Genomic DNA, 25,972 nt, shown 5'->3' with positions numbered 1-25,972 from the left:
ACCAGCCCACACTGTGTAGTCTTATGTGTGATTATAGTTTTGTGAACATTTCACAAATGAAAATAAAAGTACCATACATGCCGTTACATATTGACCATTAGCAATTATACCAGTTTGGATACAATATATTCAGCCAAAGTGAGAAAATATATTTTAATTTAAAAAGGAAAAAAATGATTGCCTCTTTGCTGTTTTAAAGGCGTTGGTGAGGATGGGAGGTTCTCATTCTTCCTCTTGAGTAACCTGCGTTGGGAAGAGACGTTTCGGCGGGTTAGGAATGTCAAAGAGCGTTGGAACTGCATTCCAATTTAGCCTGCTCTTGTTGGAAAACTAATCAAGTTCAAAGTGTTCAGAACAAAGACAACAGTTGGCTGACAAGTACACCGGAGTTCGGTGTAGGAGATCTTGTTGACGAGTATTCTGGACCCACTGTTGACATCTGAAATTACTGAAAATATAATTTAGGATTAACAAATAAGAAAAAAAATGATTATAACTACATGCCTGCAGAATGGATGATGTATCCCTTAAGTGCAATTGTTTTCAGTTGTGTGGAGAGACCTGTATATTGAAGATGCATTTTGTCTCTAATATGTAAATTTACCTTAAATGTAGAAGAGCTTATTAAAATCTTCTTACAAAGACCATTAAGTATTTTCTTTCTATCCTCTTTAGGACCTAAGGCATAGCAGGGCTGCAAACTCTCATGCAAAGGGAAGGGAGGGAGAGAGGGAAGGGAGGGAGGGAGAGGGGGAGAGAAGGAGGGAGGGAGGGAGGGAGATCGAGAGAAGAGGGAGAGATCGAGAGAATTCACGGTGGGCTTGTGATCTTTACTTGTGATGTCTGGACAATTCGAGGGACATAACCGGTAACAGCCGCCGCGTTCCCGGACTCGAATCTGAGCTCGAAAAATCTCGTGGTGGGGGCCTAATGTGTCCCGCGGGCCATATTTTGGAGAACCCTGCCTTACAAGAAGAAAACCAAAAATGTACAGAAGTGTTAAAATTGATGACTTTATTATTGTGGTAAGTAAGGATCTATTAAAAATAATTCTAATAACTTTCTAATGTACCGACAAATCTAGTTTCCTAATGACTGTTGATGGGAGAACAGAAAACATTTTCAGGACAGAATAATATCGACAGAAAATAATAATATTTTCTCACCTTTCTTATTTATTGGGGAACCTAAAGAATGACAGGTCGGGTCGTCTACATTGACGATTAGAGCAATAGATAGCAAGAGCGGAACTCGCTATCAAAACATGGAGGGGACGGGACACAATTTTTGGCGGCCACGCGTGCATGGGCACATTCACACACGCGCGAGGCTTCGGAGGCTCAATCCAGCGCTAAAAGCGGAGATTTTAAAATCGGGATCACAAAAACTTGGGGGGGGATGTCCCCCACCTCTCAAAACATGGGGGGGGGACGTGTCCCCTCTGGACCCCCCGGATTTTCCGCCCCTGATTGATAGCAGAGCAGTGAGATAAAGATTTAGATGTAGACGCCACGACTGTAGTCGAGGCAGCCCGGTAAAATGGCGCCAACAATCACCCATGTCATACTACGCTTTTTTCGCTGAGTGGCGCATCTTGCTCCGCCCTATAATCTTTGGTGAGGCCCAAAATTCCTGTCTAGGATCTTTGGTGAGGCCTGTGGTGACGTAACGCGCGGGAGCGTCTCTCCCGGCCAGCGCGCATGCGTAGCCGTGCTCCTCCCCGCGCTGACCAAAGGGGGGCGTGGCACGCCGGCGAGTGGACCGCAGAGTGAAGGCTGGCAGCGGCCGGCATGGACGTGAGGGGGGAGTTTCGCCGCGCCGCTCGCCACTCCTAAACTGATCAACTCCCCTGCCCTCTTATAAAACAATCGCTCGCCCTCACCGTTTGTTTTTTAACTATTTTGTGAGGAGTCAATGTTTTTTTTTTTTTTACATTTTAATAACTGCTTCAGATTGTGCACTGAGCCGGCACGATGGCGGTGATCATCTCCGCTGCGAGGCTATTGTCCGATGAGTGAGGCTTTCTGTGTGGAGTTGCGGCGCTCAGTCATGCCGGGCGGCAGGGGAGATGGTGCCGTCATCATGAGGCGGAGGTCGGCCAGCGTGGGTCCCGTCAGCGTGGAGCGGCACACGCCGCTCAGGGAGGTGGAGCAGGACGAGGACGGCGACGAGGAGTTCCAGGACGGGGTGCCTTTCTATGTCAACCGTGGCGGGCTGCCGGTGGACGAGGCCACCTGGGACAGGATGTGGAAGCACGTTGCTAAGATCCACCCTGAAAGAGAGAAGATGGTGCAAAGGATTCGAGGCATGCCTTATCTCCCCAAGGTGACTTACTCCATCCTCTCCCCCTGCGGGCCGTTATGTACTAAGCTGGGTGGCAGTCTTGTTGATCTGTATGCAAACAAAAACATTTCACTGGAGGGAGGATCTGCAGATGCTGGTTTATACCATTCGGCCCTTCGAGCCAGCACTACCATTCAGTGTGATCACGGCTGATCATCCAAAATCAGTACCCTATTCCTGCTTTCTCCCAATATCCCTTGATTCCTTTAGCCCCAAGAGTTAGATCTAACGCTCTCTTGAAAACATCCAATGAATTGGCCTCCACTGCTGCTGTGGCAGAGAATTCCACAGATTTACGACTCTGGGTGAAGACGTTTTTCCTCATCTCGGTCTTAAATGGCCTACCCCTTATTCTTAAACTGTGGCCCCGGTTCTCAACTACCCCAACATTTTTCCTGCATCTAGCCTGTCCAATACTTTATGAATGTTATATGTTTCTATAAGATCCCCTCATCCTTCTAAATTTCAGCGAATACAAGCCCAGTCGACCCATTTTTTCATCATATGTCAGTCCCGCCATTTTACACGTTTACACCAAAGATAGACACAAACTGAAGAAGGGTCTCGACCCAAAACGTCACTCATTCCTTCTCTCCAGAGATGCTGCCTGTCCTGCTGAGTTGCTCCAGCTTTTTGCCTCAATCTTTGGTTTAAACTTGCATCTGCAGTTCCTTCCTACACATAGACACAAACTCAACGGGTCAGGCAGCATTGGGGAGTGTCAGGGCTTATGGGGATAGTCAGGGGGATGGGCTTTTGAGGGATAGATCAGCCAAGATTGAATGGTGAAGTAGACTTGATGGGCCGAATAGCCTAATTCTATTCCTGTCACTTATGAACTGATGAACTCTGGAGAGATGTTTTGAGTCTTGACCCTTCAGAATTTTGTTTTTTTTAACTGAACCTTGCTACACGTGATAATAAAGAAACCATTGAAGATAGTCACAAAATGCTGGAGTAACTCAGCGGAACAGGCAGCATCTCTAGAGAGGGAATGGCTTGATGTTTCGGGTTGTGACCCTATTTCAGACTCATTGAACCATTGAATCTTTGCAACTGTGCACTGGTACTATACACTTCGTCAGGTTATACCAATGGTTCTTTATCATTACATGTACAGAGGTACAGTGACTTTTTTTTGCAGTAGGCTTGTAAATCCGTAGACACAAAAAACTGCAGATGCTGGTTTACAAATGAAAGACTCAAAGTGCTGGCGTAACTCAACTCTCAGAGGAAGGGTTTTGAGCCAAAATGTCGGCCATTCATGTTCTCCAGAGATGCTGCCTGACCTGCTGAGCTACTCCAGCACTGTGTGTCTTTTTTATAGTTTGTAAATTCAAGTAAGAATTTAATTGTTCGATCTGGGACATATGACAATAAAACATTCTTGACTCGTTTCTCCGGTGGAACAATTTGCATACTCGGTGAAACATTGCAGATTAATCTGTGGGCTGTTTTAAATGTCAAACAGGGAAGTTCAGTGTTCCCTGTGGCCAGATTTACCCCACGTGGGGGTGAAACTATTTGGTTTTAAGTGTTATTTAAACATTTCCAGTTCTGTTTGCTTTACTTTGCTTGTTGAAATTGTTTCAATGTTGCATGTCCTTAAAAACACTAGAAGATTATCTCGACGCAGCATCATGTGTCGTATGTCTATCTGGAATGTGGTTGTTTTGCTCCGAATGTTTTTCTTGTGGAATTTCCATTGTGTAAATGGATGGTGGGCTGAACACTGGCCCCAGTTATCTTCACATTGATGTGAAATTGGCTTCTAGTGAGAGAATCCCAATTAGCCTTGCTCCCTCCTTGTTTTTGCTCCTTGACTTTTGCAAAGTGAAAAATCTCTGACAGTTCCCCCCCCCTCGCCAACCAGAGCCAAACAGTGTGCAGAAACGCAGAGTACATCAGTGCCTGATCCTTTGTCTGCATTGAGACCGGAATTCATTCTAACAGAATATATTTTCCCTAAAATCTCTAGCAGAAATAGAAAGATGCATTTTTGTAATCATAATCAGTGCAGCCAGTGTGAAACACTAGCTGTGGAACAAAAGACAGCTGGTTTTATTCCACTGTGCGCCTAGCGTCGATAGCAATGGAATTGAACAATGCAGCTGCTGGAATGTGTCTTTAATTCTGCAATTCAATTCGGTTTTTTTTTTAATAGAAGGTATTTGGTATGTAGTTATTTGCAATCAATCTGCTAAGTGATCACTTAACATTTTTAGAGTTACCTGTGTTGTAATGTGAAATAATATTTTAATCAAATCTCTCTCCTGGTATAATGTGAGACCAGTTGGATCACAGGGCAGTGGGCCAGGAGATTCTTGTGGAAAATGGTAATTGTTGGAATGAATACTTCACCCTCTTGTTTTGAAGCCTGGAGGTGAGAGGGGACCCCGACAGTCCTAGTCCACTTGCACCTCCTCCAACCTCATCTACTGTATCCGTTGTTGAAGATGTGGACTCTTGTGCATCAGCGAGACCAAACGTAGACTGGGCAATCGTGTCGCTGAACAACTCTGTTCAGTCCACCTGAACTAACCTGATCTCCCGGTTGCTAGACGCTTTAATTCCCCTTCCCATTCCCGCACTGACCTTTCTTTCCTCGGTCTCCTCCATTGTCAGTGAGGCTAAACAAAAATTGGAGGAACAGCATCTCATATTTCGCTTGGGCAGCTTACAGCCCAGTGGTATGAATATTGATTTCTCTCACTTCAAGTAACCCCGGAAATCCCTCTCTCTCTATCCCTCCCCCACCCAAGTCACACCAGCTTCTCGTTTTCACCCAACAATGGCCTGTTTCTTTTATCATTGTTACTTTATAGCATATCTTTATTTCATTGTTCTTTATCTCTCTACATCATTGTCTATATCTTTTGTTTCTCGATTCTCTTTTCCCTAGCTAGTCTGAGAAGAAGGGTCTCGACCCAAAACGTCACCCAGTCCTCTCCAGATGGATGTTCCTGAGTCTGGTTTACACTTGGGTTCACAGTTATCATTTAGTTTATTGTCACGTGTACCAGTGAAACGCTTGTGTTTCGTGCTAGCCAATCAGCAGAAAGACAATACATGATTCCAATCGAGCCCTGCATTTAATACAGATGGGGATGTGGTGACTAGCAGAGATCCAGTACCGTGCTGCATAACTCCATGACTATGACTTGATTTTCCTGCACTATCCCAAATTTCTTTACCTTTATTATCACGTTGAATTGCTAGATTAAGTAGAGATATCCTAACCAGAAAATTGTGAAGTATGGAGCAGATTGTTGGACACTTGCACAAAGAATGGTCACTCTTCACTGTTATTCCCTTTATCTGTCCACTGTGGATGTCTTGATTATAATCACGTAATGACTCTCCGCTGGTAGACACAAAATACGGGAGTAACTCAGCGGGACAGGCAGCATCTCTGGAGAGGACTGGGCTTTGGATAGCTCACAACAAAAGCTTTTCACTGTACCTCGGTAAACTAAACTAAAACTTGTGTGGAGCAGGCTGTGGGGTGGACAAGCTTAGATGAAAGATGCCTATAAGAGGCCTGGGTGCATTGGGAAGAGGGGCCACGGTTGATCGATACGTACACATGCTCTTCCTCCTCGCTAATCTCAAACTGATGCTGGTCCAGTGGAGGGCTGGCATCCACAGTGTGTGCGGGCAGAGGGGTGTTAGCAGCAGGGTGAGCTTGTGTGAAGGCTGGCATTGCCATTGCGTGCAGGCAGAGGGGTGTCGGCAGCAGGGTGAACTTGTGTTTTATCACCACCAGCACAATCCTACTGTTCACTTCTGCAAACATCACACAACTCGCAATAGACAATAGGTGCAGGAGTAGGCCATTCGGCCCTTTGAGCCAGCTCTGTCATTCGTTGTGATCATGGCTGATCATCCCCAATCAGTACCCCATTCCTGCCTTCTCCCATATCCCCTGACTCCGCTATCTTTAAGAGCCCTATCCAGCTGGTGTGCACAATCAAATAAGATCAAATAAAACAAGTTGTCCTACAACTTTAGGCTCTGCACACCATACGCAAGAAGAAGAGTGGTCCAGACCTGAAACATTGCATGCCGTTCCCACTACAGGTTTATAAATATAGCATGACAACAGGCTATTCGGCCCACTGAGACCATCAATCACCCATTCACTAATTCTATGTTATCCCACTTTCACATCCACTCCCCACACACTAGAGTCAATTCACAAAAGCCTGATCTGGTGAGATTTTCCAGCACTTTGTCTCTTTTTTGCAATCTAGCATCTGCAGTTCTTTGTTTCTAGGGTTGGGGGGGGGGGGGGGGGAGTTTGCGAACCATAAATCAATGGACTTCCCCTCCCCCCCCAGTGTAATCCAGGCAAGTGTGAGGATAAATATAATGGGAGTATACAGTTAATATCTAAATCCTTTATAGCAAGGGTTCCCAACCTGGGGTTAATCTACCCCCAGGGGGTAAATTTTGTCTACCCAGGGGTAAATTAGTTGACTCTGGTTTTGTACGTATTTTTTCTCGTTGACTGACTGTGTTTGGTTCTGGTATACTGGTATCTGTTCATCATTAGTTGTTCATTAATAAGTGAAAGAACATTGCTATGTGCTATTAAAGTTGCCGGGGGATAAACGGGATGAAAAAGGTTGGCAAACCCTGCTTTACAGCAATGGTGTAGAGGGACGTTGGAGTGGTTAGTAGGTAGGGTGGTAAAGAAGGCGTATGGTATGCTTGCCTTCATTGGTTGCACATTGAGTGCAAGAGCCAGGAAGTCAGATGCATCTTGTGTCAGGATCTGTGGCGCTGTGAGGCAGCGGCTCTGCCAACATTTGTGTTGCTGTACTGTTCCGTGCTCCACATGTGTAAAGGAAGAATTGCTTCCTAGTTTTACCATGTAGGAAGGAAACCACGTGGTTGTGTGGGGATGAGTTGTGTTGGCAGCAGGGTGTGACGAACCTGCTTCTACAGTGTGCGATACGTTGCCTACATTGGCTTCTACACAGAGCTCTGTGCTGGCAATGCTTTGTTCTTGCCTTCATGAACCTGCCAAGCCCATCCACTTCCTTGCTACAGATGCCTTGGATATTGTTGTACGGATGAACTTAATTCTACGTGTTTGCTGTTTTCAGATTCCAACACCGTGTGTGCCTACATTTCAGCTGTCCACGCTTGTCCCTGACCGCCTGGAAGCCATTCAGAGATACACCAGGGAGTTGCAGTATCCTTTGGTGATCTGAGCCCCGCAGCCAAGTCCGCCAGTGACGGGGAGAGCAGGAGCCCAGTCTAACACGGGGTGAACAACCACAGGAGCAGAGAGATCTGGAGCACTCAAAGTTACTTATGCAGGGTGAACAACCACAGGAGCAGAGAGATCTGGAGCACTCGGAGAGAAGCAGGGAGTTATGTTTCAGATCGATAACCTTTCAACAGAAACCCGAGAGGTACAAATCCCAACCTGTTGCAGGTCTCTGCTGGGTCACGTAGCCCAATGGATTCTCCAATTTTAGCCTACACCCCACCGCAATCTCGTTCTCTCTCTCTCTCTCTCTCTCTCCTCTCAAATCCCCTTTCTCCCACTATCCCAGCCCCTTCTCCCATCCTGTCCACTTCCATCCACACATATCTCTTTGGCTTTACATTTCATTGCTCTTTCAACCCTCTCTCCTTATCAACTCCTTTAGTCCTCTGGATAATGAAAGGGTTTCCACTAGTGGGAGAGTCTAGGACCAGAGGGCACAGCCTCAGGATAAAAGGATGTTCCTTTAGTATTGAGATGCGCAGGAATCTCTTTAGCCAGAGGGTGGTCAATCTGTGGAATTCATTGTCACAGAAGGCGGTGGAGGCCAAGTCAATGAGTATTTTTAAAACTGAGATTGATAAATTCTTGATTTGTAAGGTTACAGGGAGAAGGCAGGAGAATGGGGTGGAGGGAAAGATAGATTAGCCATGATCGAATGGCAGACTCGATGGACTGAATGGCCTAATTCTGCTCTTATATGTAATTGTCCTATGATCTCTTTGTCTTCCTTTCACCCATAGCCTTTGTCCATCCATCCACTATCAAACCTCCCTCACCCATATCTGAAGAAGGGGTTTCAACTCAAAATGTCACCTATTCCCTTTCTCCAGAGATGCTGTCTGACCCACTGACTTACTCCAGATCTCTGTGTCTACCTCCACCTATCACGCGCTTGGCTCTCTCCCACCCCCACTTCATTTCCAGCTTTCTAATCCACCACAACCAGTCTGAAGAAGGATCCCAAGCCAAAAGGTCACCTGTCCTGAGTTACTACAGCACAGTCCAAATGTCTTCTAAATGTTCTAGTACCTGCCTCCACAACCTCCTCGGGCAGCTCGTTCCATATACCCACTCCCTTCTGTGAAAATGTCACCCCTCAGTTTCCTATTAAATCTTTCCCCTCATGCCTTAAACCTATGTCCTCGCGCTTTTGATTCAGTCAACAATAGGTGCAGGAATAGGCCATTCGGCCCTTCCAGCCAAGACCGCCATTCAATGTGATCATGGCTGATCATCCACAATCAGCACACCCCGTTCCTGCCTCTCCCCCCCCCCCCCCCCCCCATATCCCTTGACTCTGCTGTCTTTAAGAGCTCTATCTAACTCTCTTGAAAGCATCCAGTGAACTGGCCTCCACGGCCTTCTGAGGCGGAGAATTCCACAGATTCGCAACTCTCTGGATGAAAAAGTGTTTCTTCATCTACATTCTAAATGGCTTTCCCCTTATTCTTAAACTGTGGCCCCTGGTTCTGGACTCCCCCAACATTGGGAACATGTTTCCTGCCTCTAGCATGTCCAATCCTGTAATAATCTTATATGTTTCAATAAGATTCCCTCTCATCCTTGTAAATTCCAGAGTTTACAAGCCCAGCCGCTCCATTTGTTCCCCATCCCTGGTAAACCCCATGCATTCACCCTTTCCCAATAAACGTCAGTGATTTGTTTCCAGCACATAAATGTCCTTTCTTTAATAATGAGACTAATGGTGCGTTCAGTGCTCCAGATGTAATCTCATCAATGCCTGTATAACAAGCATAGCCTCCCTGTTTAAACAGCTCCAGCAACGTACAATGCTGTCCTGTTGACTTTCCTATTAACCGAGAAAGCAAACAAGATGTTAACGGTGGCCATTAATGTCCTCCATTGAGTGATTGCATCATTTGGCTTGGTTTGTAAGCTGCTTTATTTAATTCTTGGCAAAATACGTGAGCACTCAGTGAGTGTGTTGGTATAATCGATATTCTGTTCAGATATTGTTACTAAGCTGGAGGTTAGCGGGCCCTTGAATTATTATTGAAGTCTCCTCTGATTGCCGCAGACTGGATGAGCCTCGTTAAACCAACAGTCAAACGGACGGGAAATGACGGCCTTTGTCTCCATCTCTCCCTCCCCCTGCTCTGCTCCCAATTATTCACTGGTGAATTATGAAGTGTCCTGCAGCACAGAAACTGGTCCTTCAGCCCAACTCGTGAATGCCGACCAGACCCATTTGCCAGCATTGGCCCACGTGGAGAGAGGTTGATCCAATAAGTTGCCATCATTGTGGCTTTGGGTCAGGAGGGGGCAGGCTTCACACTTCTCCCCGAGTCCCCGCGTCTCGTTGCACCCTTCACCGGCGGCACGGATTATTGAGTACAGTACGTGTTTCCCACGGTTGACAGGTCAGTTATACGTCAGTACTCTTGTCCACAGCGCTCTTGTACCACACCATTGTGCATCGGTCGGGCATGTCTCGTTACTTTGCTTAACTGCAATCCAGGTACAATCACACGGGGACACAGTTCTTTGAGATTAAGAAGAACCGACCTTTAACTGGGTGAGTAGCACTGATGTGTTCGTGTTCATTAATGTGCAATCTCTGGGATAATACGTGGTGCTAAAACAAAGAACCGGGATTGCACCACCTTTATAATTAACCCAGACAGCCGAGGGAAGAGTCCGCTCCACTGAAAAGTGAATTTGATCAAAGCAGAAAACGAGCAGTTCAAAAACTCGGTAAAAAGGTCAATGGATGTCTTACAAGCGCCATGCTGATGTGGGGTGGAACAGATGGTGTAACGATTGAGCGATATCTGGGATTGGGACATGCATCAGTACTGGAGGTTAAGATACAGCTGGGAATCTTGACAGGAGGTGGGGGGTGAAGAGGGAGCATCATAATTACCATCGTCTGTAACGGGACATTAGGGATGATAAGTGCACATCGGCAACACCGGCACTGAAAATGATGCAACGCTAAACTTAGACTTAGACTTAGATCCTTTATTTGTCATTCAGATCTTTTGGTCTGAACGAAATGTCATTGCCTGCAGCCATACATATAATAATAAACAACAAAACACACAATAAACACAAATTAACATCCACCACAATGAGTTCACCAGGCACCTCCTCACTGTGATGGAGGCAAAAATCTTAGGGTTACTGTCTCTTCCCTCCTCTTCTTCTCCCTCGGGCGATGGTAAGTCAATCCCGCGGCTCACCGAGCTCCGCGAATGGGCCAGTTCAAGCTCCGCGGCCCGGGGTGGTCGAAGCTGCCGCCCTCCAGTCCAGCGGACGCAGCTGTTGCCGTAGGAGCTCTGGAAAACAGGCACCAGCCTGTGACCTGCGAGCTCCCGACAATGTCGTCCACTGACCTGTGGCCGAGCCCCGGCTTCAGGTTGCCGCCGCCAGAACGCCGCCTCAGCTACCGGAGCACCGCCTCAGCCCCTCGCCAGGGCCACCTCAGCTACCGGAGCACCGCCTCAGCCCCACGCCGGGGCCACCTCGGCCACCGGAGCACCGCCTCAGCCCCTCGCCGGGCCGCCCTCACTGGAGCGCCGTCCCAGCCCCGAGTCGTGCCGCTGCCACCGGAGCGTCGTCTCAGACCCGCGCCGGGCCGCCCTCACCGGAGCGCCGTCCCAGCCCCGAGTCGAGCCGCTGCCACTGGAGCGCCAGAACGCCGCCACAACTCGAATTCGGCCAGCCTCGCGTTGGTGAGTCCTGGCTGGCTCCGGAGCCTCGAGGTCGGTCGCAGGTTGGAGGCCGCCAGCTCCGCCATTAGGCCTCAGCGCAGACGAAGGCAGAGAAGGGGGGATACGACAGAAAGAGTCGCATTCCCCTGAAGGGAGAGACAGAAAACGATGTTTCAGCCCCCCCGCCCCCCCACACACACATAACATAACCTAATAACCAAAAATGTAACTAAACGACAAAAAAACAACAAAAAAAGTAAAAACAGACGAACTGCAGGCGAGCCGCAGCCGTTCAACAGCACCGCCACTTCCGGATAAACTAATCTCTATCTGCATGCGAGCCAGATCCCTACATCCTGTATCCATGTGCCTTTTCAAAAATCTCTTGAACATCACTATCATATCTGTCTCCACCACCACCCCAGCAAGGGAGGGGCCGGTGTGGGGACTCGCCTTGAGGGGAGGGAAGAACAGGGGTGGACCTGGCGTGGGATACTTTGTGACTTTATCGGCACCCTTTATGTAGCGACTGTTTACATACCTTGGGTACGCAAACAAAGAATTTGACTGTGACTTGTCCCATCTGACAATAAAGTATTCAAGACGTGTCCGTGACCCAAACTGCCATCGTTCAACCCTGTTGCCATTATCTTTCGGTTCCTTGTCCTGTTTGTTGTTCCCGGCAACAGTGAAGAGAATGAGAGAAGTCTGTAAGATTATGAGAGGCATGGGTAATGGGGGAGACTGTCAGAACCTTTTTTTCCCAGGGTGGAAATGTCAAAGACTAGACGGCATAGCTTTAAGTTGAGAGGGGCAAAGTGTAAAGGAGATGTGTGGGGCAAGACCTTTTACACAGAGGGTGGTTGTCTGGAACACACTGGTGGTGGTGCACACGGGTGATGTGGAGACAGATTCGGGTGGTTTGAGGGTATTTTACATGGATATGCAGTGGAGAGGGATATGGATCACGCGCAGGCAGGCAGAGGAGATTATGTCATTTACTGGCACCGTTCAATTGAAGGGAGAGACACGAACAAGGTGAATATTGCACTCCTGAGAACAAACTCTTCATATGCAAAAGGAGTTACCATTGGGAACAAGGCATCTGGGAGAGGGAAGATGAGTTGAACAGGTACTTTGGATCCATGGTCTTCACTAAGGAGGACACAAACCATCTTCCTGATATAGTGTGTGGTAAAATACCCAACTTCCAGGAGATTCCCTGCATTCGCTATCAAACTCAATCCTGCCCTGGGTGACAGGAAGGGCTCAGCAGATAAACACAATGCACATCCTGAGAACAAAATCTTCATTTTCACTTAGTTACCATTGATAAACAGTCGTGGCCCCTACATCAGTTATTGTGTCTGGGTGGTAGACTATGGTGGAGGATTTTTTTGGCCTTCCATCACAGCTAAGATGGATTTTATGATGTAATTATGTTGTGTCCTATTTGTGTTGTAATGTATGGCTGCAGGGCTATTTGATGGTCCAGGGGTCCAAATGACCAGGGTACTTAAGGCGTCGGAAGTAGACATCTCCAGAAATTAGCTGTGGATGCCATGCTGTGTGGTGGCCATACTCCCCAGCTCCTCATGGGTCAGGCAATGTCCCATCTATAGGGCTCAGCCCCTCAGCCGATCAGAATTCCTGTGGATTGGAGGGTGACAGCTAACTGTTTATCCCGCCTTTTGACAGTTCTCGTTTACGGCGCGAAGGCGCTGACTGAGACAAGTTCTGGAGAGACATTCAGCTCAAAACGGGGAATTATAGACAAGTTAGCCAGAAGACATCAAAACGGGCAGTGGTGGGGAAGAAGGTTGCTGGATGGTCAATCATAAAAGATGCCCCCCTGTGGGAATATGGTCCTGGTATCCGCACAGCTTTGGATAGTGCAAGCTGGAAAGCGCACCTACTCGTGCCAGGATCAGTCACCGAGTCAGCATGGATTTTGGCGAAGGGCCTCTCACACATCATGCTTGACTGATCTTCATGGAATTACTTTGAAGATATATAATTAGGAAAATGACACAAGGGAGAGCCAGTGAATGGTAGTGTACCTGGACTTTCAGAATAATACAAAGCATTTGATAAGGTCCCACATCGGAGATTAGTGGGCAAAATTAAGGCACATGGTTTTGGGGGTATAGTGCTGACATGGAAAGAAAATTGGTTGGCAGACAGGAAACAAAGAGATGGGATTAACGGGTCCCTTTCAGAATGGCAGGCAGTGACTAGTGGAGTACCGCAAGGCTCGGTAGAAACTGGGACAATGCAGCTAGTTTTACAATATACATCAATGATTTGGATGAAGATGGGATTCAAAGTAACATTTTAGCAAATTTGACAGATGACACAAAGCCTGGGTGGCAAGTGTGAACTGTGAGGAGGATGAAAGCATTTATGAGAATGCAGGGTGGACTTGGACAGGTTGGGGGATGGTGGGTGGGCAGATGCATGGCAGATGCAGTTTAATGTGGATAAATGTGAGGTTATCCACTTTGGTAGCAAAAACAGGAAGGCAGCTTACTATCTAAATGGCGTCAAGTTGGGAAAAGGGGAAGTACAACGGGATATGGGGGTCCTTGTTCATCAGTCTATGAAAGTAAGCATGCAGGTACAGCTGGCAGTGAAGAAAGCGAATGGCATGTTGGCCTTTATAACAAGAGGAGTCGAATATAGGAGCAAAGAGGTCCTTCTGAAGTTGTATAGAGGCCTAATGAGACCACACCTGGAGTATTGTGTGCAGTTTTGGTCCCCTAATTTGAGGAAGGACATTCTTGCTATTGAGGGAGTGCAGCATAAGTTTTCAAGGTTAATTCCCGGGATGGCAGAACTGTCGTATGCTGAGAGAATGGAGCAGCTGGGCTTGTACACTCTGGAGTTTAGAAGGATGAGAGGGTATCTCATTGAAACATATAAGATTGTTAAGGGTTTGGACACGCTAGAGGCAAGAAACATTTTCCCGATGTTGGGGGAGTCCAGGGGCCATAGTTTAAGAATAAGGAGTAAGCCATTTAGAACGGAGACGAGGAAGCACTTTTTCTCACAGAGAGTTGTGAGTCATTAATGAACAACTAATGATATACCACAGTCAGTTGTGAGTCTGTGGAATTCTCTGACTCCGAGGGCAGTGGAGGTTGGTTCTTTGGATAGTTTCAAGAGAGAGCTGGATAGGGCTCGTAAAGATAGAGTCAGGCGATATGGGGAGAAGGCAGGAATGGGGTACTGATTGGGGATGATCAGCCATGATCACATTAAATGGCGGTACTGGCTCGAAGGGCCGAATAGCCTACTCCTTTGTCTATTGTCTAAGAACCCCATGCAAAACCAACAAACAGCAACTCTCTAAACAGGACCAGTTCTCAGTAATGAAGGTATCATATGTTCCTACTGATTGCCTAAGTGGCCTGGCAGAGCACACGGCTGCTGACAAGACTTTACAATTGCTGCCCGCAGTCATCCAGCGTGGCTGGCCGGATAAACAACACAGCCCCCCACTCGCGATCCGCCTATACTTCCTGGTTTGCGACGAACTGGTGTTACAGGACGGGATTATAGTCAAGGGCCACAAGGCAGTTGTCCCAGCTGTTCTCCGGGACAAGTACTTCGACACCGCCCACAGGGGTCACCCCGGAGTGGGGCACAAAGCACGTTTTACTGGCCTGGTGTGACCAAGTACATACGTGAAGTCTGTGCCATCTACAAAAGCCTGACGCCACACCAGCAGAAGCAGCCCTTACTGCCGTACCCGGTTCCTCCTCTACCATGGTCCACGGTAGCCACCGATATATTATAATTGCATCAGAAACACTATCTGGTTCTTGTCGACTCTTATTAGGGTTGGTTTGACATCGATCTACTCCAAACCATCACATCTGAAGCAGTGATCCAGAAGTTGCAATACCATTTCTCCATGCACGGTTCCCCTGCACGCCTTCTATCCGACAACGGCAGACAGTTCACCAGCCAGCTTTTCAAAAACTTTGCACAACGATGGGACTTTCGACATATCACCGGCAGCCCTGAGTTTCCACAGTCCAACGGACTCTCTGAACAAGCCGTCCGAAGCGCAAAACAACTAATGGACCGTTCATACCTTGCTAAATCTGATGTCTACCTGGACCAGCTTAACTTAAGGAACATTACCAGGGATCCCATACTGGGTTCCCCAGCCCAACCACTGATGTCTCGTCAAACCTGTGCTGCCCTCCCTGCCTGTGTCCCAGCAGCTTCTGCAGCCACAGGTTCGTTCTCCGCCTGTGGTCCAGAAACAACTACAATTCAAACGCGATACACAGAAACGTTTTTTTCCACAAATCCAGTAAGCCAATTAAACCTCTCACCAGTGGATAGGTGGTTTGCCTCCAGACTAACAAGGGCTGTGGCTGTCTGGGTCACATCTACAGCCCTGCCAAAGAACCGCGCTCCTATCTGATTGAAGCAGACGGAGCCATTTACAGACGCAACCTTCAACATATCCTTCCAGTGATGGAACCGCGTCCTGCGACTCCACTATCAGAGACCGATTCCACCGTGGCGTTCGGCGACTAGCTCGCCTATCTCACCACCTCCCCACCCCAACCGATCCCCGGTCACATCCCCGGTTCCCTCCCCGGTATCTTCTCCAGTGAAATGATGTGAAGCGGATTCATACCGCACACGTGCCGGACGGGTCAGCAGGCCACCCATTAGATACGGTGATGTTGTGTAACTATATAAACTTCCCCATATTAACATTCCGCTTCCTATATTGCTCAGCCACCATATTCCCACATATCGATGCTTTCTGTTTCTACAAGGAAAGATGTAGATTGGTTATTTCCAACTAACCAATTGTAGTGCTTGTTAGTAGTTGCTCTGCCTAATATGCGATTCATATTACCAAGAGCTTGCTTACTTAATTCAGAGTAGCTGTTAGGTACTGTAATGTCCTGCAGACCGATGCTGTAAGTAGATTTAATAAACATGTGTTGTATCTTGATGTGCTTGACTCGACTCGACACACTTAGTTTAGTCCAGAGACAGGGCATGGAAACAGGCCCTTCAGCCCACCAAATGCATGCCGACCACTTGTTCCCACTAGTTTTATGTTGTCCCACATTTTCATTCACTCTGTGCAAATTAGGACAATTTAGAGAGGGCCGATTAACCTACAGACCCGTGTGGGAAGAAACCAGAGCACACGGAGGAAGCCCGCGCGGTCGCAGGGAGAACGTGCAAACTCCACACAGACCGCACTCGAGGTCAGGATCGGGCCCGATCTCTGGCGCTATGAGGCAGCGACTCTACCAGCTGCACTAATTACCACCCGTGTCTTCCTGACTTCAACCGTAAATGAAACTTACTCAACTTTTGTTATGTTTTAATACATTAAAAAACTATTTGCGTTTAGCCCATAAATATATTTCTGAAAGCTGGACTACTGTGGTCAAACTGCAATATCTTTCTCTTCAAATATAAATGTTATGCAGCAAGGAAATAGGCCCTTCAGCCCATTTTGTCTATGCTGACCAAGTTGGCATTCTGGGCTAGTCCCATTTACCCGGGCTTAACCCATATCCCTCTAAACCATTGCTATCCTGAGTTCTCGAGGCAGAAACTCGGAGCCATGTGGACCAGCAAGTCGGGACAGAGAGGTCAAACAGGGTTATATTATTGAAGATCTAAATAACAACTCTCATGAGTGGGAGACTTTAGGACCAGAGGTCGCAGCCACAGAATAAAAGGTTGTACCTTTAGAACGGAGTTGAAAAGTAATTACTTTTGTCAGAGGGTGTTGAATCTGTGCAATTCATTGCCACACTCGGCTGTGGACGTCTGGTCAATGGATATTGTTAAGGCACAGATTGACAGATTGTTGATTAGTGTGGGTGTCAGGGTTTATGGGGAGAAGGCAGGAGAAAGGGGTTGAGAGGGAGAGATAGATCAGCCTTGATTGAATTGATTTGATATGATACGGAGTAGATATGATGAACCGAATGGCTCCTGAAACTGATGAAAATATTAAATTCTGATGTTTCCTGTTTTACAGCCTAATGGATCTTGCACGAGAAATGATTCGAGAATCTCTGCCAATAAAGTGCTTGGAGGCTGTGATCCTGGGGATGTATCCTTTCCCTGTCATGGAGCCGGTGTGTACGGGAACTGGCTGTCCATGCCGTCTCCCCGGAGGAATGATCTCATGCTCATGAACACATCAGCCAGGAATAGATCACTCTGCCTGCCAGCCCACTCCGCACTGCCCTCAGCCCAGTCCAACATTCTCCTCTACCCCAGTAATCTTTCACAACCAGCTTGCCATGTCTCCTCTACTCATAGAAACATAGAAAATAGGTGCAGGAGGAGGCCATTCGGCCCTTCGAGCCAGCACCGCCATTCATTGTGATCATGGCTGATCATCCCCTATCAATAACCCGTGCCTGCCTTCTCCCCATATCCCTTGACTCCACTAGCCCCTAGAGCTCTATCTAACTCTCTCTTAAATCCATCCAGTGATTTGGCCTTCACTGCCCTCTGTGGCAGGGAATTCCACAAATTCACAACCTCAGTCTTAAATGGCCTCCCCTTTATTCTAAGACTGTGGCCCCTGGTTCTGGATTCGCCCAACATTGGGAACATTTATCCTGCATCTGGCTTGTCCAGTCCTTTTATAATTTTATATGTTTCTATAAAATCCCCCCTCATCCTTCTAAACTCCAGTGAATACAAGCCTAGTCTTTTCAATCTTTCCTCATATGACAGCCCCGCCATCCCAGGGATCAATCTCGTGAACCTACGCTGCACTGCCTCAATCAATCCTGCTACAATATAGTAGAGTCAATCACAAAGAGTAACTCAGCGGGTCAGGCAGCATTTCTGGAGGGAATGGATGCAGCCTGACCTGCTGGTTGCTGCAGCAGTTTTTTTTTAATGTTGTTTTCGTACCTGCATGAATTATTTCCTCTAGCAGCTCGTTCCATACCCCCACCACCCTCTGAGTTGAAAAAGTTGTCCCTCGGTTTCATAGTAAATCCTTCCCTCATATTTCACTTGGACAACTTACACCCCAGCGGTATGAACATTGACTTCTATAACTTCAGATAGCCCTTGCTTTCCCTCTCTCTCCATCCCCTCCCCCTTCCCAGTACTCCCGCCAGTCTTACTGTCTCAGGCTACACTCTATCTCTGTCCCGCCCCCTCCCCTGACATCAGTCTGAAGAAGGGTCTCGACCCGAAACATTACCCATTCCTTCTCTCCAGAGATGCCGCCTGTCACGCTGGGTTACTCCAGCATTTGTGTTTACAATATTCAAATTGCAGCCTCACCGACATGTACAGCTGTAGCTTCCCAACTTCTATACTCTTTCCTGACTGCGGAAGGGCAATGTACTAAAAGCTGCCTTCACCACCCTGTCTAACTGACTTTCAGGGAACTATGTACCTATACTCCTAGATCCCTCTGCTCTACAATTCTCTCCCGGGGCCCTTCTGTACAATACCCTGGGAGATGAAGGCCAATGTACCAAAGCCGCTTCTACTGACAAGGAATTGTGTATTTGTACTCTTGGATGCCTCTGCTCTACAACACACATGCCAGAGCCCTTGTGTAATTCTCAATCCTCTGGCCATTGTAAGCACGTGTCCACTGTGAGGAGTGGTGTGTTTCCTTCATGCATGTGATCAGATACCTGACCAACGGAATGTCCGGCGTGGAGAGGTTTCCCATCAGTTTTAAGACCCAATTCTCAGGGAGCAGCTTCCGCCACATTGTGCTGGGCATCCACTACGCGGGCCGCTTTGGCAGCTTGGGCATGAGCCGGCGGGAGGACCTCATGTTCAAGCCCCCTGTCTGCAGGACCCTGCTGGACCTGGTGCTGGAGTTTGAGGGCTCATACCGCAGGTGCTGGCACTCGCTGAAGAAGGTGAAGATCGGGCAGTATGTGTCGCACGATCCGCACAGCGTGGAGCAGATCGAGTGGAAGCACTCGGTGCTGGACCTGGACAGACTGAGCCGCGATGAGCTGCGGAGAGAGCTGGAGAGGCACGCCCGTGACATGCGGCTCAAGGCAAGGCCCACAGCCCCATCCCAGTCGCTCTCTGCTGCCCCCCCCCCTGGCTGCAGCAGCTAGATAGATGCCCAATGTATGAGTATTGTTCAGGGAGAACATGGTTAAGCAGCGTTTCACGTCAGAACCCTTCAGTATCTATATTTTCCAGAGATGGTGCCCGTCCTGCTGAATTGTTTCAGCCCAATGGGTAGCACAGTTGTAGAGCCGCTGCCTCACAGCGCCAGAGACCCAGGTTCCATCCTGACCTTGGTTGCTGTCTGTGTGGAGTTTGCATGTTCTCCCCGTGACCGCGTGGGATTCCTCCAGGTGCTCCAGTTTCCTCCCCCTGCATCACAAAGACGTGCGGGTTTGTAGGTTAACGGGCCTCTGTAATTTGCCCCTCGTGCATCGCGAGTGGAGAGACTGAGAAAGTGGGATAACTTAGAACTAGTGTGAACGGGTGATCGATGGGTTGCCTGGACTCGATGGGCTGAGGAGACAGCTAACCCCAGCGACTGTCTCCTCCACCAGTGACAGGAGCAGCTGAGAGGCTGCTGGTGGGGTTAGGTTCATTATTGTCACTTGTACCATGGTACAGTGGATAGCTTTGTTTTGTATGCTATCCAATCAGATCAGATAATATCCTACATAAATACAATCTAGTCAAACTCCAGTCCAATAGGTAGATCAATGGGGTAGAGGTGAATCGGACTGTACCCTAGCTTATGGAAGGACCGTTCAGAAGCCTGATAACAGAGGGGAAGAAGCTGTTCCTGAGTCTGGTGGTGCGCACTTTCAAGCTTCTGTCCCTTCTGCTGATCGGGAGCGGGGAGGGGGAGGGGGAGGAGTGACAAAGTGGTACAGGGGGCGGGGCTCGTGCTCCAGTGTGGGGAGACGAGGCACTAGTTCACCTGTACAAGTGACGCCTGTTTGCTGCCCCTGCCCCGCTGCAGGTTTTGAAGGGAGCGGCCGTGCCCTCTTCGCCCACCCGCGAGAGGAGGAAGGACACGTCGTCGCCCCAGCGCAGCCAGTCCAGCCCGCATCGCAGGAACAGCCGCAGTGAGAGACGGTAGGAGGCTACTGCACGGGATGTTCCTGCATTCACGGCGCGCTGAAATAGAACACAGAATAGTACGGGAGGGTCTCGACCCCAAACGTCACCCACTCTTCCTCTCCACAGATGCTGCCGTCACGCTGAGCATTTTGCGTTTATCTTTGGTGTAAACCAGCATCTGCAGTTCCTTGCTACACAGAACAGTGCAGCATGGGAACAGGCCCTTCGGCCCACAATGCCCATACCGCACGTGATTCATATCCCTCCATCCCCTGCATGCCCATGTGCTTATCGTATCTGCCTCCACCACCATCCGCAGACACTCGCCACTGGTGGAAAATATACTTGCCCACCACAACTCCTATACACTTTGCCTCACTCACCCTCTGGTCTTTGACATTCCAATCCTGGTAAAAGGTTCTGACTGTCTACCCTATCTACACCTCTCATCATATTATGTACTACTGCCAGGTCTTCCCGCAACCTCTGGTGTCCAGAGAAAAACAATCCAAGTCCCTCCAGCCTCCCCCCCCCCCCCATAGGTAATTCCCTCTAATCCAGGCATTGTGAACCTTCTCTGCACCCTCTCCAAAGCTTCCTGTAATGGGGGCGACCAGAACTGCATGCAATACTCCACATGCAGCCTGACCAAAGTCCTCTGAAGCTGTATCATCACTTGCTGCCTCTTATACTCCATGCCCCATCCAGTGACAGCAGGCACACTGTACGCCTGCTTCACCAATCCATCTACTTGTGTTGCCACTTTCAGCAAGTTATGGGCGTAGACCCCTGGATCCCTCTGTACATCAATGCGTTTAAATGGGGACAACAAGCTGGAGTAACTCAGTGGGACAGTGTAAACCAGCATCTGCAGTTCCTTCCAACACTTTGCAGTTAAATCAACCTAAAATCTTAAGTGGTAGTAGCAGAATTAGGCCATTCGGCCCATCAAGTCTACTCTGCCATTCAATCATGGCTGATCTATCGCTCCCTCCCAACCCCATTTTCCTGCCTTCTCCCCATAACCTCAGACACCCGTACTGATCAAGAATCTATCTATCTCTGCCTTAATTATATCCACTGATGGCCTCCACAGCCTTCAGTGGCAATGAATTCCTCAGATTCAGACCATAGAATGCTATTAACTTCCCTTCCGTTTGACCTCCTAAAGTGTAACACCTCACACATGCTCGGATTCAACTCCAGCCGCTATTTCTCCACCCATTTCTGTATCTAACCAATATCCTGCTGTACACTGTGACAGCCTTCCTCACAATCTGCAACTTCTCCAATGTTGGCATTGATGGCAACATTTACCAACAAATCAAGAGCTGTGGACTTGGGAGCCCAAGATCCCTCTGTCCATCCATGCTACGAAGAGTTCTGCCTTAACTGTATACCTTCTTGCATTCCACCTCCCAAAGTGCAGCCCTCACACTTGCCCAGATGAAACTCCATAACCCACCAACATGAACCGTTGCAAGCCATGCCCCCCACCCCCTCGAGAATAAGGGGTAGGCTATTTAGAACGGAGATGAGGAAACACTTTTTCTCACAGAGAGTTGTGAGTCTGTGGAATTCTCTGCCTCAGAGGGCGGTGGAGGCTGGTTCTCTGGATCCTTTCAATAGGGCTCTTGAAGATAGCGGAGTCAGGGGATATGGGGAGAAGGCAGGAACGGGGTACTGATTGGGGATGATCAGCAATGATCACATTGAATGGTGCTGGCTTGAAGGGCCGAATGGCCAACTCCTGCACCTATTGTCTATTGTGAGTCTCGACATGCCCGTCCTCTCCCAGACTCTGGTTGCCTCGTTCTCCACGTTCAATACTTTCTCCAGTGTTGTGTTTGTCAGACGGACGTTGTATTGATTTTAACAAATGTGCTGACTGCTCTCTGAGAGTGGATACATCATTCCCCAGTCACTCAAACTAATCTATCGCTTCATGCTCAAACAACCCACTTGTTTAACCCTCCGCACTCGCCAGAGTCTCAGAATAAAAGGACGGACCTTTAGACAGGAGATGCGATGGAATTTATTTGGTGGTGAATGTGTGCAATTCATTGCCACAGGCGGTTGTGGAGACGAAGTCAATGGATATTTTGAAGACGGAGATTGACCGACGGGTGTCGGGGTTTATGGGGAGAAGGCAGGAGATTGGGGTTAGGAGGGAGAGATAGATCAGCCATGATTAAATGGAGGAGTAGACGATGGGCCGTATGGCCTAATTCTTCTCCTATCACTTATGACTTGTTACATAGAAACATAGAAAATAGGCGCTGGAGTAGGCCTTTCGAGCCCACAATAAATCTATTCATTGTGATCATGTCTGATCGTCCCCAATCAATAACCTGTGCCTACCTTCTCCCCATATCCCTTGATTCCACTAGCCCCTAGAGCTCTAACTCTCTTAAATCCATCCAGTGATTTGGCCTCCACTGCCCTCTGTGGCCGGGAATTCCACAAATTCACAACTCTCTGGGTGAAAATGTTTTTTCTCACCTCCAACAGTGGGACATTTTTCCAGCATCTAGCTTGTCCAGTCCTTTTATAATTTTATATGTTTCTATAAGACACCCCATCCCCTCATCCTTCTAAACTCCAATGAATACAAGCCTAGTCTTTTCAATCCTGTGGTGCTGGTAGGAAATTGTGAAGGGTTGAGGTTCCCGTCAAGGTATGAGTTGATATGGGCCATAATTATTCTCCCAAAGCACTTCATCACCACAGACATTAGTACCACCGGTCGATAGTCACCATGCTCTTCTTGGGCCCTCTATTATTGATGCCCTCCTAAAGCAGGTGGGAACCTCAGACCTCAGTGAAGGGAGGTTGAAGATTTCTGCAAATACTCCAGTCAGTTGGTCTGCACAGGTTTTAAGAACACAACCAGGTTTATCATCGGTAGAAATTATATAAGATCGCTCCTCAGTCTCCTGTGCTCTGAGGATCACAGTCCTAGCTTGCCTAATCTCTCCCAATGGCTCACACCCTCGTGTTCTGGCAACATCCTCCTGAATCTAGAAACAAGGAAGTGCAGATGCGTGAGTAAGTGTTGTATCATAAATAAATCTATCAGCAATATAGGAAAGATGCCATGAAGCGGGAACAGTGCAGAGATGTAGGAGGATATAAAAGACAGAGTGCTGGAGTAACTCAGCGGGTCAGGCAGCATCTGTGGAGAACATGGATAGGTGATGTTTCACAGAGTGCTGGAGTAACTTAGCGGGTCAGGCATCATTAGTGGAAAACATGGATAGGTAATGTTTCTTGTCAGGACCTGAAGTCTCAAGAAGTGTCCCGACCCAAAACGTCACTTATCCACGTCTCCTCAGATGATACCTGACCTGCTGAGTTATTCTAGCACTTTCTGTCTTTTTTTTATCCTAAATCTTTGCTACACTCTTCCAGCTTAAAAGCATCATGCCTATATAGTTGATAGATGTATTTAAGATACGGCACTTATTCACTCATCTAAAAGCACTGTTCATGTTCCATCCTACCTGACAATGAATGGCAGCGTTGTATTTAGTCTGCTCACACTATCGCTCGGTTTGTCAATTGTGGATAAGCATAGAAACTTAGAAAATAGGTGCAGGAGTAGGCCATTCGGCCCTTCGAACCAGCACCACCGTTCACCATTGGCTGATCATCCAAAATCAGCACCCCATTCAAGCTTTTTCCCCCATATCCCTTGACTCCGTTAACCCTAAGAGCTATATCTCTCTTGAATACTTCCAGTGAATTGGCCTCCACTCTTCTGTGGCAGAGAATTCCACAGATTCACAACTCTCTAGGCAAAAACGTTTTTCCTCATCTCAGTCCTAAATGGCCTTCCCCGTATTCTTAAACCCCCCCCCCCCCCCCCCCACCCCCCCCCACCCCCCCCCCCCCCCCCCCCCCCCCCCCCCCCCCCCCCCCCCCCGGTTCTGGACTCCCCCAACATTCAGGAACTTTTTTCCTGCATTGAGCCTGTCCAATCCCTTAAGAATTTTATACGTTTCTATAAGATCCCCTCTCATCATTCTAAATTCCAGTGAACATAAGCTCAGTCGACCCATTCTTTACCCCAGCCCATCCATTGTTTTGTGTAAGAAGGAACTGCAGATGCTGGTTTAAACCGAAGATAGACACAAAAAGCTGGAGTAAGTCAGCGGGACATGCGGCAGCTCTGGAGAGAAGGAATGGGTGACGTGTCAGGTCGAGACCCTTCTTCTCGACCCAAAATCCATTCCTTCTCTCCAGAGCTGCTGCCTGTCCCACTGAGTAACTCCGGCTTTTTGCGTCTATCTTCCACCCATTCTTTTGTTCCTTGTTTGCTTTGCAGATCTTCAGGAGAGAAGAAAGCCACGGAACAAAAGAGCGTGAATGATGTTGGTTACCAGATCCGTGTGTGAGGGTGAGGTCTGGGGCCTTGAGTGAGTGAACGTGCTGTGCTGTGATCTGGTGAAGAGCAAGCACCCAGTGCACGCCGCACTCAAACCCACGACAACAAAGGTTGCCGTCCCGTATTTCCAAGTAGCCGTTAACAGTATTAAATTGTGACCTTTTTTTACATTTTTATTTTATTGTTTTCTAATCTTCAAAGGAACACTTTTCAGCCAACGGACAGTCAGCTTGATAGCAACTTTTTGGTTATGAGCTGAGCGTGACAATATTTACGGGGAGTGCCGGAGTTCGACGTTAAGGTGCTGCCAATGTTGGAGACTCTGTGGATGTGCAGGGAATGCCGAGCCCTACACAGGCTGGATGTTTATCACCAGCTGGCTGAAGACAACCAGGGCAACACAAGGAACGGCAGATACTGGAGTCCTCAACAAAATACAAAACGCTCACTTCAGCAACTTAGCAGGTCTGGCAGCATTTACCTAGAAACATAGAAAATAGGTGCAGCAGCAGGCCATTTGGCCCTTCGAGCCAGCCATTCAATACGGATCATCCATCAGTACCCCATTCCTGATTTCTCCCCATATCCCTTGATTCCTTTAGCCCTAAGAGCTAAATCTAACTCTCTCGAAAACATCCAGTGAATTGGCCTCCACTGCCCACTGTGGCAGAAGATTCCACAGATACACAACCCTCTGGGCAAAAAGGTTTTTCCTCATTTCAGTCCTAAATGGCCTACCCCTTATTCTTAAACTGTGACCACTGGTTCTGGACTCTCTCAACATCAGGAACATTTTTCCTGCATCTAGTCTGTCCAATTCCTTAAGAATTTTATATGTTTCTATAGGATTCCCTCTCATCCTTCTAAATTCCAGCAAATACAAGCCCAGTCAACCCATTCTTTCATCATATGTCAGTCCCGCCATCCTGGGAATTAACCTGATGAACCTATGTTGCACTCCCTCAATAGCAAGAATGTCCTTCCTCAAATTTGGAGACCAAAGTTGTACACAATACTCCAGGTGTGGTCTCACCTGTACCCTGTACAACTGTAGAAGGACCTCTTTGTTCCTGTACTCAAATCCTCTCATTATGAAGGCCAACATGCCATTAGCTTTCTTCACTATCTTCTGTATCTACATGCTTACTTTCAGTGACTGATGTACAAGCACACACAGGTCTCGTTGCACCTCTCCTTTTCCTA

At 48.0% G+C, this 25,972-nt stretch overlaps 1 protein-coding gene across 1 annotated transcript; it reads left to right on the top strand.

Annotated features, from left to right (window-relative positions):
• Positions 1-1,744: 1,744 nt before the first annotated feature.
• On the top strand, positions 1,745-25,307 carry vash1 (vasohibin 1). Its single transcript, XM_055640285.1, has 7 exons — positions 1,745-2,325; positions 7,455-7,543; positions 10,104-10,160; positions 17,333-17,407; positions 18,965-19,346; positions 20,282-20,397; positions 24,710-25,307. Exons 1-7 carry the CDS (start codon positions 2,011-2,013, stop codon positions 24,777-24,779), a joined length of 1,104 nt encoding a protein of 367 aa, XP_055496260.1. The 5' UTR covers positions 1,745-2,010; the 3' UTR covers positions 24,780-25,307.
• The last annotated feature ends 665 nt before the right edge of the window (positions 25,308-25,972 follow it).

This window comes from Leucoraja erinacea, chromosome 9 (genome assembly GCF_028641065.1).
Source record: "Leucoraja erinacea ecotype New England chromosome 9, Leri_hhj_1, whole genome shotgun sequence".
Classification (NCBI taxonomy): domain Eukaryota; kingdom Metazoa; phylum Chordata; class Chondrichthyes; order Rajiformes; family Rajidae; genus Leucoraja; species Leucoraja erinaceus.
The sequence above is the reverse complement of the archived record's forward strand: the minus strand, read 5'-3'. Positions and strand labels throughout refer to the sequence as shown.